At 40.1% G+C, this 12,788-nt stretch overlaps 1 protein-coding gene across 1 annotated transcript in view; it reads right to left on the bottom strand.

The window, feature by feature from the left end:
* Nucleotides 1-10,518, bottom strand: part of ODAD2 (outer dynein arm docking complex subunit 2) — a 245,771-nt gene extending 235,253 nt beyond the window's left edge. Inside the window, 2 exon segments of the mRNA XM_056107146.1 lie at nt 3,555-3,712; nt 10,295-10,518. Coding sequence (XP_055963121.1) covers nt 3,555-3,712; nt 10,295-10,518 — 382 coding nt within the window.
* Nucleotides 10,519-12,788: the final 2,270 nt, after the last annotated feature.

Genomic DNA, 12,788 nt, shown 5'->3' with positions numbered 1-12,788 from the left:
TGAAAATGAAGGAGAAAGGAACAAATTCTTGTTTATAAAGGAAGAAGTTAAGTCATGATTAAAAAACAACATGTTAGGGGTCAGAGCAATAGTACAGGTGTGTACTGACACTTGTCATGCATGTGGTTGTACAGTTGACTCAGATTATTCGATCCCTGGCACCCCATAGAGTCCCCAAGACCCACCAAAAGAGATCCCTGAGTGCCAAGCCAGAATTAAGCTCTGAACACTTCCAGGTATGCCTCAAAATCAAGCCAAAACAAATCAAACACTGCCTTATTAGAGACTTCACCAAAGAATTCATACAGAAGGCCCATAGTCAAATGAAAAATTACCCAAATTACATTGCATTAGGAAAATGTAAATCCAAACCACAATTAGATTTCATTGCACACTAGTAAGTATAATCTACGTACAAAACATTGAAAGCAAGTGCTGCCAAGGAGGAGGACAGAAACTGGTACACTCTTGGTGGGAATGTAAATTGGTGAACTCTATATGGAAACAGTATAAAGATTTACTTGTAGCACTGTAGCACTGTCCTCCCGCTGTTCATCAATTTGCTCGAGTGGGCCCAGTAACGTCTCCATTTTGAGACTTGTTACTGTGTTTGGCATATTGAATACGTCATGGGTAGCTTGCCAGGCTTTGCCGCATGGGTGAGATACTCTCGTTAGCTTGCCCAGCTCTCTGAGAGGGGCAGAGGAATCAAACCTGGCTCAGCCAGGCTGGTCACCCACAAGGCAAATGCCCTACCACTGTGTGAAAATTACACATGACCCAGAAATACTATTACAAAGCATTAATTTGAATGATTTGAAATTCTACAAAATATTTGTGCCTTTTTATTCATAGAAATACTATTCACAATGGCCCAAATGTGGCATCAGTCTAAATGTTTATTAGCAGATGACTGGGTAAAAACTGTGAGATATATATAGAAAGGAAGAAAGAAAGAAAGAAAGAAAGATATAGATAGATACTATTTTACAATTTCAAAAGATTTCAAAAGCTAAAACTGTGCCCCATTACCAGGTGGTTTCATTTGTACATGAGATGTGAATTACTGAAGTAAACAAACTCCCATACTTGTTGAAAACTGTGATACTTATCACAGGAAATGGGAGTAGGAGGGAGAAATGAGGAGTGGGGTCTTTTTGGTGGTAGAATGGTACAGGAATTTTGGTGGTGGAAATGATGATAATGAGAGAGGTGTGAATACATAGGAGTGAAGCTAAATCCCTGTTTTATAATAACATTAAAAATAGAATTGTTTCAAGTTAAAAAAACGTACAATTATATCCTGTTATATGCTTTTCTCTCAAATATCGTTATCATTATCTCCAGTGTCCAAAGCTTATTTTACATAATCTAAATCTCAGGTAATTAACTATAACTTTCACTATCTTTGACAGCTGAGAGAGGGAATAAAGTAAAATTATTAATGCAATTGACCACTACATAGATGTATCTGGAGAGTTTCATAATGAATGAAGTTAGCTGAAGAGAGGGACAGATATGAATGATCTTGCTTATATGTGGTATGTAATGAAACATAGTAAGATAAAATGAAATTGCCAAAGACAACAACAGATCATAAGTACTGGTCTACAAAACTGAGCCTACCAAAGACAGGAGTAAAGGGATGCTTGGGTAGGAGAGACATTGATATAGTGGTTGAGGGAAAAAGACACTCTAGTGAGTGGTGTGGTGTTAGAACATTGCATGCATGAAACCCTATCATTAACAGTAACTGTAGATTATGGTACTTCAAATAAAAGTCTTAAAAACTTAATACCAGTTTCAATATTAATTCTTTTCTGCTACATTTTTTTTCTTTTTGGGTCATACCCAGCAATGCACAGGTGTTACTCCTGGCTCATGCACTCAGGAATTGCTCTTGGTGGTGCTAGGGGACAATATGGGATGCTGGGAATCGAACCCAGGTCGGCCACGTTACCGGCTGTGCTATGGTTCCAGCCCCTCTGTTACAGTTTCTTCATTTGATCTTCTAAGTTAGTGTGTTACATGGGTTTTGACATTTATGGCCAATGTGTACAGTTACCACTTCAACAAAGTGTCCAAGACCCCACTTATGTTAAGAATTCTTAAATAAGCAAAATGTTGCAAAGTATACATATTTAGCCAAACAAGATAGATATAAATTGTCACTGTCATTGTCCTCCCATTGTTCATCGATTTGTGTGAGCAGGCCCAGTAACACTGAGACTTATTACTGTATTTGGCATATCAAATATGTCACGGGTAGCTTGCCATGCTTTGCTGTGCAGACAAGATACTCTCGGTAGCTTGCCGGGCTCTCCAAGAGGGGCAGAGGAATCGAACTTGGGTTAGCCTGGTCAGCCACGTGCAAGGCAAATGCTCTACCTGCTTGTGCTATCACTCAAGCCCAGATACAAATTATGTATTAAATTATATAATGAAGTTAATGAAGAACTATGCCTCCTATTGCCTTTACTTGCCTTTTTGATTGTTTCACTGTCAAGATTTTATACCTCCTCAATAAAGTAGCTTTGATGCACAGATTGTCTGATAAGGAGAATCAGGCAAGAACTAAAAAAAAGGATAGGATCCTGGGGCCAAAGAGATAGTACAGAAGGTAGGATGCTTGCCTTGCACAGTGGTCAACTTGGGTTCGAACCCTAGCATTCCATATGGTCTCCCCTTAGTCAGCCAGGAGTTATTCCTGAGTGCACAGCCTGGAGTAAACCCTGACTGCAGCCAGGAGTAATCCAAAAACAACAACAACAAAAGGATGCTGTATTAGAGTATCCTTTCAATGGTTTTAAACTCTTTGAATGGTTAAAAAAATTCTGATCTCAAAGAGGCAAAGAATAATGAGAAAAAAAAAGAACAACCTAGGCAGCTTTGCACCTGGGGACCCACCATCCATGATTCCAGAGAGAAAAAATACCTATTCAACCACATGACCCTCATGATGGATATTTCTACTATTAAAAAACAATTATAGTAGGCAATCCATTACATTATTCTCTGCATATAAGATGATTAGACCATAATGAGAACATTCCATCCTCTTAATGAAGAAAAATATTTCCCCATTGCATAAAATATAACTATTCACAGAAGGCTATGGCATGTACAGTGCAGGACAGCTGAGAAAAATGGGAAGTGGAATTTTATGGACTGTCTCTCTGTTAAAGAGAGGGCCTGCATTAATTTAGAGGAAAAATACCATCATCTATCACAGCAGAGCATGAGTAGAGAATAGATTCCCATGCAGACCTGGGTAATCTCTTTTTCCTGATGTGAATCAAGATCACAAGCATTTTATCTTTTCAGAAGCTAAGTAGGTTTTAGAATGTTCCCAATGGCCTTTCATTTAAGGCAAAAAACTGACAGAACATTCCAATCAACAAAACTTAATGACACTGTAATGAAACTGAACATAAGACTTTTTTGCCTTTGAGGTTAGAGAATGTTTTCCAAGACGCTATAAAAAAGATTCACCCCCCCTCCCCCCCGCACATCTTTTGACAAGTTCAAAGCAGAGACTAGAGTATAAATATCACCTTCAACACAAGCCTGTGCTTCCACCAGCTTTGTATCTTTGGCAATAAATAAAAAGCGTGACAGCTGCCCAAAGCTCCAGATTTTAATTTGTGGTACCGAGAGGAAGAGCAAAGGCTGTCCATTGTTATCAACCTCTTCTGATTTGACTGTTGTTTCACTGAAAGATTAAAAAAAGAAATCTTAAGGTTACATGGATGCCAGCAGAAGCCAAATTCAAGAAAAAGTATTCCTAGATAACACTATAAAACACAGGATATAAATAACTCATTAGAATTTTGTCTACCCTCCCTTTCAATGACAATCAGTCCCCAAACCTTACAATAGTAAAAAACCATCAAATGCTATACGAAGAAAATTTTAAGTAGTTCCTTGAATTATCTACATGAATTCAATCACATTTTTCTCAACAATGTGTTGGAAAGCTCTTTTTCTTGGGGGTGGGGGGGTCACACCCAGCGATGAACAGGGATTACTCCTGGCTTTGCACTCAGGAATTACTTCTGGCAGTGCTTGGAGGGACCATATAGGATGCTGGGAATTGAACCTGGGTTGGCCGCATGCAAGGCAAATGCGCTATCCACTGTACTATTGCTCTAGCCCCTGTATTGGAAAACTCTTTAAAGAAACTCAGTGACTCTATTGAACCACCTGAAGTTTTGGAGATTTCTTATGTTTACTTTATTCAGACATTTTTATACAACAGTAATTAATGGTTGTAAGTTTTCTTGGCTGCTCTGCCTTTTGTTTGAGAGAGAGGGAGGGAGGGAGGAAGGGAAAAAAGAAGAGAGGGAGGGAGGGAGAGAGGGAGGTAAAAAAAAAAGAAACTGACCTCTATGGATTGTAATCACTCCAAAACACCTAAATTTGGTTTAATAATTCATTTTTCTAAATGGGCTTTTTCTGTCTACTTTAATTATTTTAGATCACCATTTTTAAATTTTTTAAAATTTACTTTAATGTAGATATAAGTCACAGTTGTTGATACAATTCTAGAGTTGAAATTGATTAGATAACAAAGCTCCAATATTAAAATCAGTGTCACTATTTAAAACTATCAATCGTTAGGGGGTATGGTACCGCCAGCAAGTCAATCTGTACCTGTGAGGAGAGTGCATCAGCCAGATGGCGCCTTCAGACTTCCAGATACCCCCAAATTGTTGCTGTGCCTTTGGCCAGGCCCCAAAAACTTGGTATGTGGGAGACACACCCACAAACCACCTCTGGCTCAGCAGTATAATTGGAAGCATGGCCTCTCTGGTTCCTGATCGAACTGCTTAACGGCCATGATCCCAGAGACTCAAAAACAAATCTCGAAACCCAACAGCTTTTGGCAAAAAAGCGTCTGGTCCCTGCAGTAGGTTATCAGCACCAGACCACCACAGGTGGGAATAGGTTTCATGCCTTGGCCTGTACCCCCTGGTGGCCTAGTGGCCGCCACCCTCCAGAGGCCACTGGACAGTCAGGTTTGGGCCCGCAGTGATGAGACACACAGGGCCTCATGGGATAGGGATGGATCTGGCCCTTTCCTCTCTGTCCCAACGAGATCCCGAGTAGCCACCCATGAATGGCCTCTCTGGCTCTGATCAAGCTGCTAAATGGCCGTGATCCCAGAGACTCAGGAACTTATCTCGGAACCCAGCAGGCTTTGGGAGAAATCCCTCCAGATTTAATTGTCAAAAATTTAGAATTTTTAAAATTGCACGGCTATTACTGCAGCCGCACAACAGCATATATTGTTCATAACCAGCAATAGAAAACAAATTGTCTACTGTTGCTTTTTTGACAGATCCAAGTGTTGGTGTAAAATCCCAAATAATAATGGTGGGTCAGGTGTCAAAATATTGAATGTAATCAAAGTGGAGAGAGTAATGTGGAAATCATCTGCCCCACAGGTAGGGGGAGGATGTGAGATGGGGGGTATACTGGGGTTTTTGGTGGTGGAGAATGGGCACTGGTGAAGGTATGAGTGTTTCATTGTATGACCAAGACTTAAACCCGAAAGCTTTGTAGCTGCTCTCACAGTGATTCAATAAATAAAATTATAAAAACATGAAAAAAGATAAATAAAAGAGTAAAGGTAAAGGTAAAGGTAAAGGCCCTCCCGTTGATCGTCGATTTGCTCGAGCGGGCCCAGTAACGTCTCCATTGGAGACTTTGTTGTTACTGTGTCTGGCATATCGAATACTCTCGGTAGCTTGCCGGGCTCTCCGAGAGGGGCGGAGGAATCGAACTCGGGTCGGCCATGTTGGCCGCTTGTAAGGCGAACGCCCTACCCGCTGTGCTATAATCTAGAAAAAAAAGATATCAATCGTTTTATGTGAAAATAGTATCTCATTCACAGGGTTGTTAAGTCCTTGTCTAAGAATGTATTAAGTTGTTTGTTGCTAGTTGAGCCTTCTGTGTTATTGTTTTTGTTTGATGAGCTTAGTTGGGTTCTATGTCACTTTGCCATCTAGTTTGGTGTGCTCCTACTTGAATTTCAGTATTTGGGAATTAGGAGGTGTCCAGAAACTTCAGAATCTATGATTAGACCACCATTTTTTAAATTAAAAATATTTTTATGTCTGTGATGTTCATATAGATTTATACCACTTGCAACAATAATTGCATTGCTTAATTTTTCATTGCATTTAGAAATCCCTGATAAAAATGCACTAATCTTAACACTCTCTTAACATATTCTAAATTTCAATGCATATAAACAATTGCAAAGTGTTGTCCATTCATTATAAAGGGTATTTGACAATTTAGACCTTCTACATTATTTTTTTTTAAAAAATCTCAGGGCTAGGATGAAGGAGACGTTACTGGGGCCTGCTTAAGGCAATCGACGAATAACAGGATGGTCGTGATCATGACATTATCCAGTCATACCACATGATGAAAAGAAAATAGAGGATAGAAACTTGGGAAGCAGAATAATAGCTCTCCCCAAAATGTCTGATGCATGCCTGTAGGATAACATTGGTTTGTCCTTTCCGCCTTGTCATAGGGAGCTCAGGTTTATTGGGTTACTTGCATCACTATGCTCTCATTCCTCTGTGTTTATTTGTAACTTCTGTCTTTTTGCTCTGTTGGTTGTAAATATGGTTTTTCTCTTCTCCTTAAGTCCTTTACATAGTTAATTCAGAGCAAAGTCCTTTTTGTATGGACACAAGAAGACAGTTAATGCTATGCTTTAGTAGCTTGGGAGTTAATTGACTCTGAATAATATTTACCTCCTGGATATTTGTTCGCTCAACTTAAGCTTCAGTTGCCTTTACTTACAAGCACCAAAATCAGGGTCCTGACGAGGGACTGGATGGACTCAGGACAAACTGTGAGCTATGTGCTACTCTGGCATAGAAATGGGTCTGGCCAAAGTGCCATAATGCTTAGCTATAAGTTAAGAGCGTTGGTCCCAAATAAAGGGTGTTGGGAGGATCCTCTTAGGATGGGATAAGCATACTGAAAGTAGACTATAGACCAAACATGATTGCCACTCAATGCCACTTTTGCAAACCCAAAAGGAGAGAGAACACAAAAGGGAATGCCCTGCCACAGAGGCAGGGTGGGATGGAGGGGATTGGGGGTGGGAGGGATACTGGAATCCGTGGTGGTGGAAAATGGGCACTGGTGGAGGGATGGGTATTTGATCATTGTATAATTGAAACCCAAGCACAAAAATTTGTAAGTCTACAACTGTACCTCATGGTGTTTCACTAATAAAAATTTTTAAAAAATGTTAAGAGCGTGGTCATGGACAAATACTGTTATGATCCAAAAAGCAATACTAGATTTGGACCCTGCTAGGGTTAGGAAAGATTAATCTGGCCTGAACACTGTAATCAGAGTCTGTGGAGAGATATTCCCAGGAGAGCCATCTTACAAACTCAATGTATCTCTTACTGTGTCCATACAAAATAACTAATATTAAGAAGTAGAATTAAGATGTTAGTTAAGTTATTGGACTAAGGAGAAGAGGAACATCTCTGAGTGGTGTTTCCCCTCATGGGCCATCAGGAAGGGATTTCTTATGTTGATTTTGCTACTGTACTGGGTATAGCTCCAGTGTTCTACCCCCAGGGCTAGGGAGTTGGGGAGAGATGACGAAGTTGGAGAGATGAGATACTGACCAGGGAAGCAAGATGGAGCATGGAGAAACTAGCAAGGGGGAGAGAGGGAGAAAAATGTAGAAGAAGAATACAATAGCAGGCACATAGAGAGAGAGAGAGAGAGAGAGAGAGGGAGAGAGAAGGAGAGAGAAAGGGGGAGAGAGAGAGAGAGAGAGAGAGAGATAGAGAGAGAGAGCCCAAGGTACGAGATGAAGCACAGAGAGATGAACAGGGGAGACAGGAGACGGGAACGAGGGGCAGTGTGAGACTAGAATGGGGGTCATAGAGAGACTGGAACAGGCATGTGGGGAGAATGGAATAAACAGCAACGAACCACCAACCAGGTTGGCCCTCGTTTCCTCCTCCGTCTGCTCATGACACGGGCCGTCCCAGCTGGGATAGCGGCCCAAGACCACAGAATGTGGGTGGCTAGAGGGAGAGCCATCAGGGCTCTTCGTAGTTGCCCTGGAGAGTATATATATACCTAATTTCTGAATTAGGGCTGGAGCGATAGCACAGCGGTAGGGCATTTGCCTTGCACTCAGCCAACATGGCCGACCCGAGTTCGATTCCTCCGCCCCTCTCGGAGAGCCCGGCAAGCTACCGAGAGTATCTCGCCCGCACGGCAGAGCCTGGCAAGCTCCCCATGACGTATTCGATATGCCAAACACAGTAACAACAAAGTCTCCAATGGAGACGTTACTGGGCCCGCTCGAGCAAATCAGTGATCAACGGGAGGGCCTAATTTCTGAAACCTGTTAATTTGTCACCCTCCTTGGGAAAAATAAACTTTCTGGGTGAATTAAGTTAGGGATCCTGAGATTGGAAGACTACTCTAGATAACTTAAGTAGGTTCAATGTAATCAAAGTGGTCCATAGAAGTCTGGAGAATCAAGTCAAAGGCATCAAGATGGTGGAAAAAGAAGTCAGAGTAAAAGAGACCTGAATAAATGAGTGTAGGTAACCTCTAGAAAGGGCAACAACAATTTTCTTTAGCATTGAGGGAACTCCCAATACCTTAATATCCCAATACCTTAATATTGTAAATTTGACCACATTATAATTATTGTTGTATCATGAAGCAATGTAATTTTAAAGCTGGGGCCAACTCCAGTGATCAATTCAGTCTTTTGTGGTACTGATGTGAAAACCTAAGGCCAGAAGGGTATGAATTATGGGTAAAGTGTTAATTTCCCAGATTTCCTGCCTTTTCATCCATGAAGACCTTTCACATCATATAATTTTGTCCCCACTAATATATATCACTGAATAATCAAAGAGCAAGATACACAATTAAAAAAACAATATTAAAGCAGATATGATTAAAAACCTCATAGTAATGCTAAAGAGAAAAACTGGTAATAAGTTACAAAATGACTCCAAGTATTTTTCTAATTTACATATTTCTTTTTTTTTGTTTTTTTTTTTATTAGTGAAACACCATGAGGTACAGTTGTAGATTTACAATTTTTTGTGCTTGGGTTTCGATTATACAATGATCAGATACCCATCCCTCCACCAGTGCCCATTTTCCACCACCATGGATAATATCCCCCCCACCCCCATCCCCCCATCCCCCCCTGCCTCTGTGGCAGGGCAATCCCCTGTGTTCTCTCTCTCCTTTTGGGTGTTGTGGTCTGCAAAAGAGGCATTGAGTGCAAACATGTTCAGTCCATAGTCTACTTTCAACATGCATCTCCCCTCCTGGGAGGATCCTCCAAACACCCTTTATTTGGTGCTCCCTTCTCTATCTGAGCTGCCCTTTCCTCTAGAATGCCCGGCTGGCCACTAAGCTATGGAGTAATCCACCTGGTGCTGATCTCAGCTATTCTTGGGTATTAATCTCCTGTTTTGTTACTTTATATCCCCCAGATAAATGGAATCTTTCTATGTCTATCCCTCTCTTTCTGACTCATTTCGCTTAGCATGATACTTTCCATGTTGTACCACTTGTATGTAAATTTCATGACCTCGTCCTTTCTAACAGCTACATAGTACTCCATTGTGTAGATGTACCAAAGTTTCTTTAACCAGTCGTCTGTTCTTGGGCATTCAGATTTCTTCCAGTTTCTGGCTATAATTTACATATTTCTTAAGCTATGTTTTCACTAAGAATAATAGTAATTGTTAAGAGGTCCCATATTAACTAAATAAAACTTGCCCTCTCTCTCTCTGCCATCCCCAATAAACTGATACATTTAAGTACTGAAGGTATTTTGTATTCTGTTCATATCAGAAGTCACAAAATCAACACCTACTGGTATGAGCATGCACACACACACACACACACACACACACACACACACACACAGGCACGTGGAGAGAGAGAGAGCCCAAGGTGAGAGATGGAGTTTTATACTCCAGGCATAATGCAACATCAAAAAATCAAATATTGGGAGTGAGGTGGTATAGAGAATGCACTCCTGACAAAACAAAATTAAAATTTCAATGTAAAATTTTAATAAATAATGCTGAACAAATAAGAGATCCTTAGGTGTCACCTGAATGTTTGCAGTTTACAATCCTTGGTTCAGAGGAGTTATGGGATTTGTACAAGTTAAATGAACTTGCTCAAAAATCTGCAACTAATCAATAAAATATGCACAATGAAGACACCCAATTGTGAAAGCAATCATCTGGCTTACCTGACAATATAGCCTGAATCAAATGCTGAAGTTTCTAGATTTGTTTTCCATTCAAGTGGTTCGACAAAAACATATTTTGCCTCTTGAGGATATTTGTAGATAAAACTCTCCACAAAAGTAACAATTTCTTTCAATATGGCTTCATTGAGAGGTGTATGTTTCAGGGATCCAGGACCATATCCAGCTGCAGTCCACTGAGCTGACCTGGTCAGTGCCACACCCATTGTAAGGCAGTTAACACTCAGATCTGAGCTCCCAGGTGCTACCTCTGAGAAGAAAGAATTTGAGATGACAGCAGCCACCTTTCACTGAACTGCTTTCATTTTCAAGAGTCTTAACATGCTGCCCAACATACATTCAGCTAATAATCACGGGCCCGTTCTTGAGTCATCGCATTGTTCTCCAAGTCAACAAACAGATTAACTTTTCCTCAACCCACTCTAGGCCAAACTGACTGGAACTTAAAGACTTTCATATATCTTCTTATCCTGAAATTGAATAACTACTTTTGCACTTTCCCCAGGGCCTAAGAAAGAGAACTGAAAGAATTGGGCGGAAATCAAAAGCAGAAATCTCCATGAGGGAAATAAAGAATTGGAGGCGGATGATATCCAGGTCTTTGGTTCACAGTTCTAAGAAGCCAGACAATGTTAGGAGAACAATACTCTGTTGGAATGGGCCACCCTTTATTTAAAATCATGCTGAATTCTCTTGTCTTGACCTTCATCAAACTGCATCAATGCAATGATGAATGACATGATTTCAAGAGCTCTGCCAACTTCTCATGTGCCCCTGAAGTAATAAATACAATCAACATTATTGCTAAATATAATTTTTTAAATAGTGTAGTATACATAGATCAGAATTTTAACTACCCAAATACGTCCATAATATCCTGCCCAGATAATTTATTGAAAAACACAATTTTTTTAAGAGCAAACAAGCTGTAAAAAAAAAATGTTCTAATGTTTATCTAATTGACTCTGAAAGAAACTGCCATTAAAATTTAAAACAGAAATTTAAATGAAGTGAATTTCATACTGGCTCAATCACTTTGTAAAAGCAGATATTTTTAGGAATTGGAGAGATAGTAGAATGGATAAGGAGTTTGCCTCACAAGGGTCAACCCAGGTTTGATCCCTGCCACCCCACAGGGTCCCAAGAGCCCTGCCAGATGCAATCCCTGAGTGAAAATTCAGGAGTAAGCACCGAGCACCACTGGGTGTGACCCAAAAACAAACCAAAAAAAATTAGACATTTAAAAAGTTGACAATTACCTGTAACATCAAAAAAGGAACAAAGTTAGGGGCTGGAGAGATAATACAATGTACCCATTGTATGGCCAACCCAGCATTTGGTCCCAAGAACCTTTAAGGTTCCCCAAGCCCTTCCAGGAGTGATCCCTGAGTTCAGACCAGTAGTAAGTTCCGAGAACTGTCAGGTGTGGCCCCAAAACAAAAAGAACAAAGTTAGAAAACAAATTCAGGTATTAATTCAAAATGGATATTTAAAGCTCTTTTTCCCCAAATTGTACTTGTAGTAACATTACAAGTTTATAATATTTATCATTTTAATAGCATTATTAAAAAAATTCCTTCTAAGGTAAAGGTAAAGGTAAAGGCCCTCCCGTTGATCGTCGATTTGCTCGAGCGGGCCCAGTAACGTCTCCATTGGAGACTTTGTTGTTACTGTGTCTGGCATATCGAATACTCTCGGTAGCTTGCCGGGCTCTCCGAGAGGGGCGGAGGAATCGAACTTGGGTCGGCCATGTTGGCCGCTTGTAAGGCGAACGCCCTACCGCTGTGCTATTGCTCCAGCCCAAATTCCTTCTAAAATTAAAATATAAAATTAGCTTTCTCACCTATCCCCATCATTTTTGCAAAAGCTCAGAAGTACCAAGAGCCTGTACAGAAATGATTCAGACTTTACTTTCTGAATTGTATTTCAATTAGAAATCTAAAAACTGGCATGTCTCATTCAATGTTTCTCAATGGGGTCTTCCTGGGACCACTGTAGAGTGGAAATATTCAGACATTCCATTAATGAAATAATAAGATATCACTAGCTATTAGATAAAGATCCAAGAATGAAAGCACCCTGCAATGTGCAAAGTAGCCCCCCTGAAAGAAGAATTATGCTATAATCTTCAGACAGAATTGAACAACTTCAGTTAAATAACATCTGAGAATAAAACCTCTCTCTAACAATCACAAGTATTCTTTTTAGTGCTTTAAAATACACTATGTTTTCCAGGATTACAAGAATTTTACCATCTTGGAAAGCATTAGCATTTTGGAAAAGCATACCACTGATTTCTATGCTATCCCACAATTTAGAGTGCATGGATTTTTGAAGTGGGGGGGGGGATTGTTTTTTGTATTTGTTTTTGTTTTTTGTTTTTAGAGTGCACATTTTATCTGCCTGCATTAGAAGCTACTGCATTCACAGAAATTCTATGATTACTGAGCCTCTCATTTTATATTATTGTGTGATG

The sequence above is a fragment of the Sorex fumeus genome, unplaced genomic scaffold (genome assembly GCF_029834395.1).
Source record: "Sorex fumeus unplaced genomic scaffold, SorFum_2.1 ptg000007l, whole genome shotgun sequence".
Lineage (NCBI taxonomy): Eukaryota > Metazoa > Chordata > Mammalia > Eulipotyphla > Soricidae > Sorex > Sorex fumeus.
The sequence above is the reverse complement of the archived record's forward strand: the minus strand, read 5'-3'. Positions and strand labels throughout refer to the sequence as shown.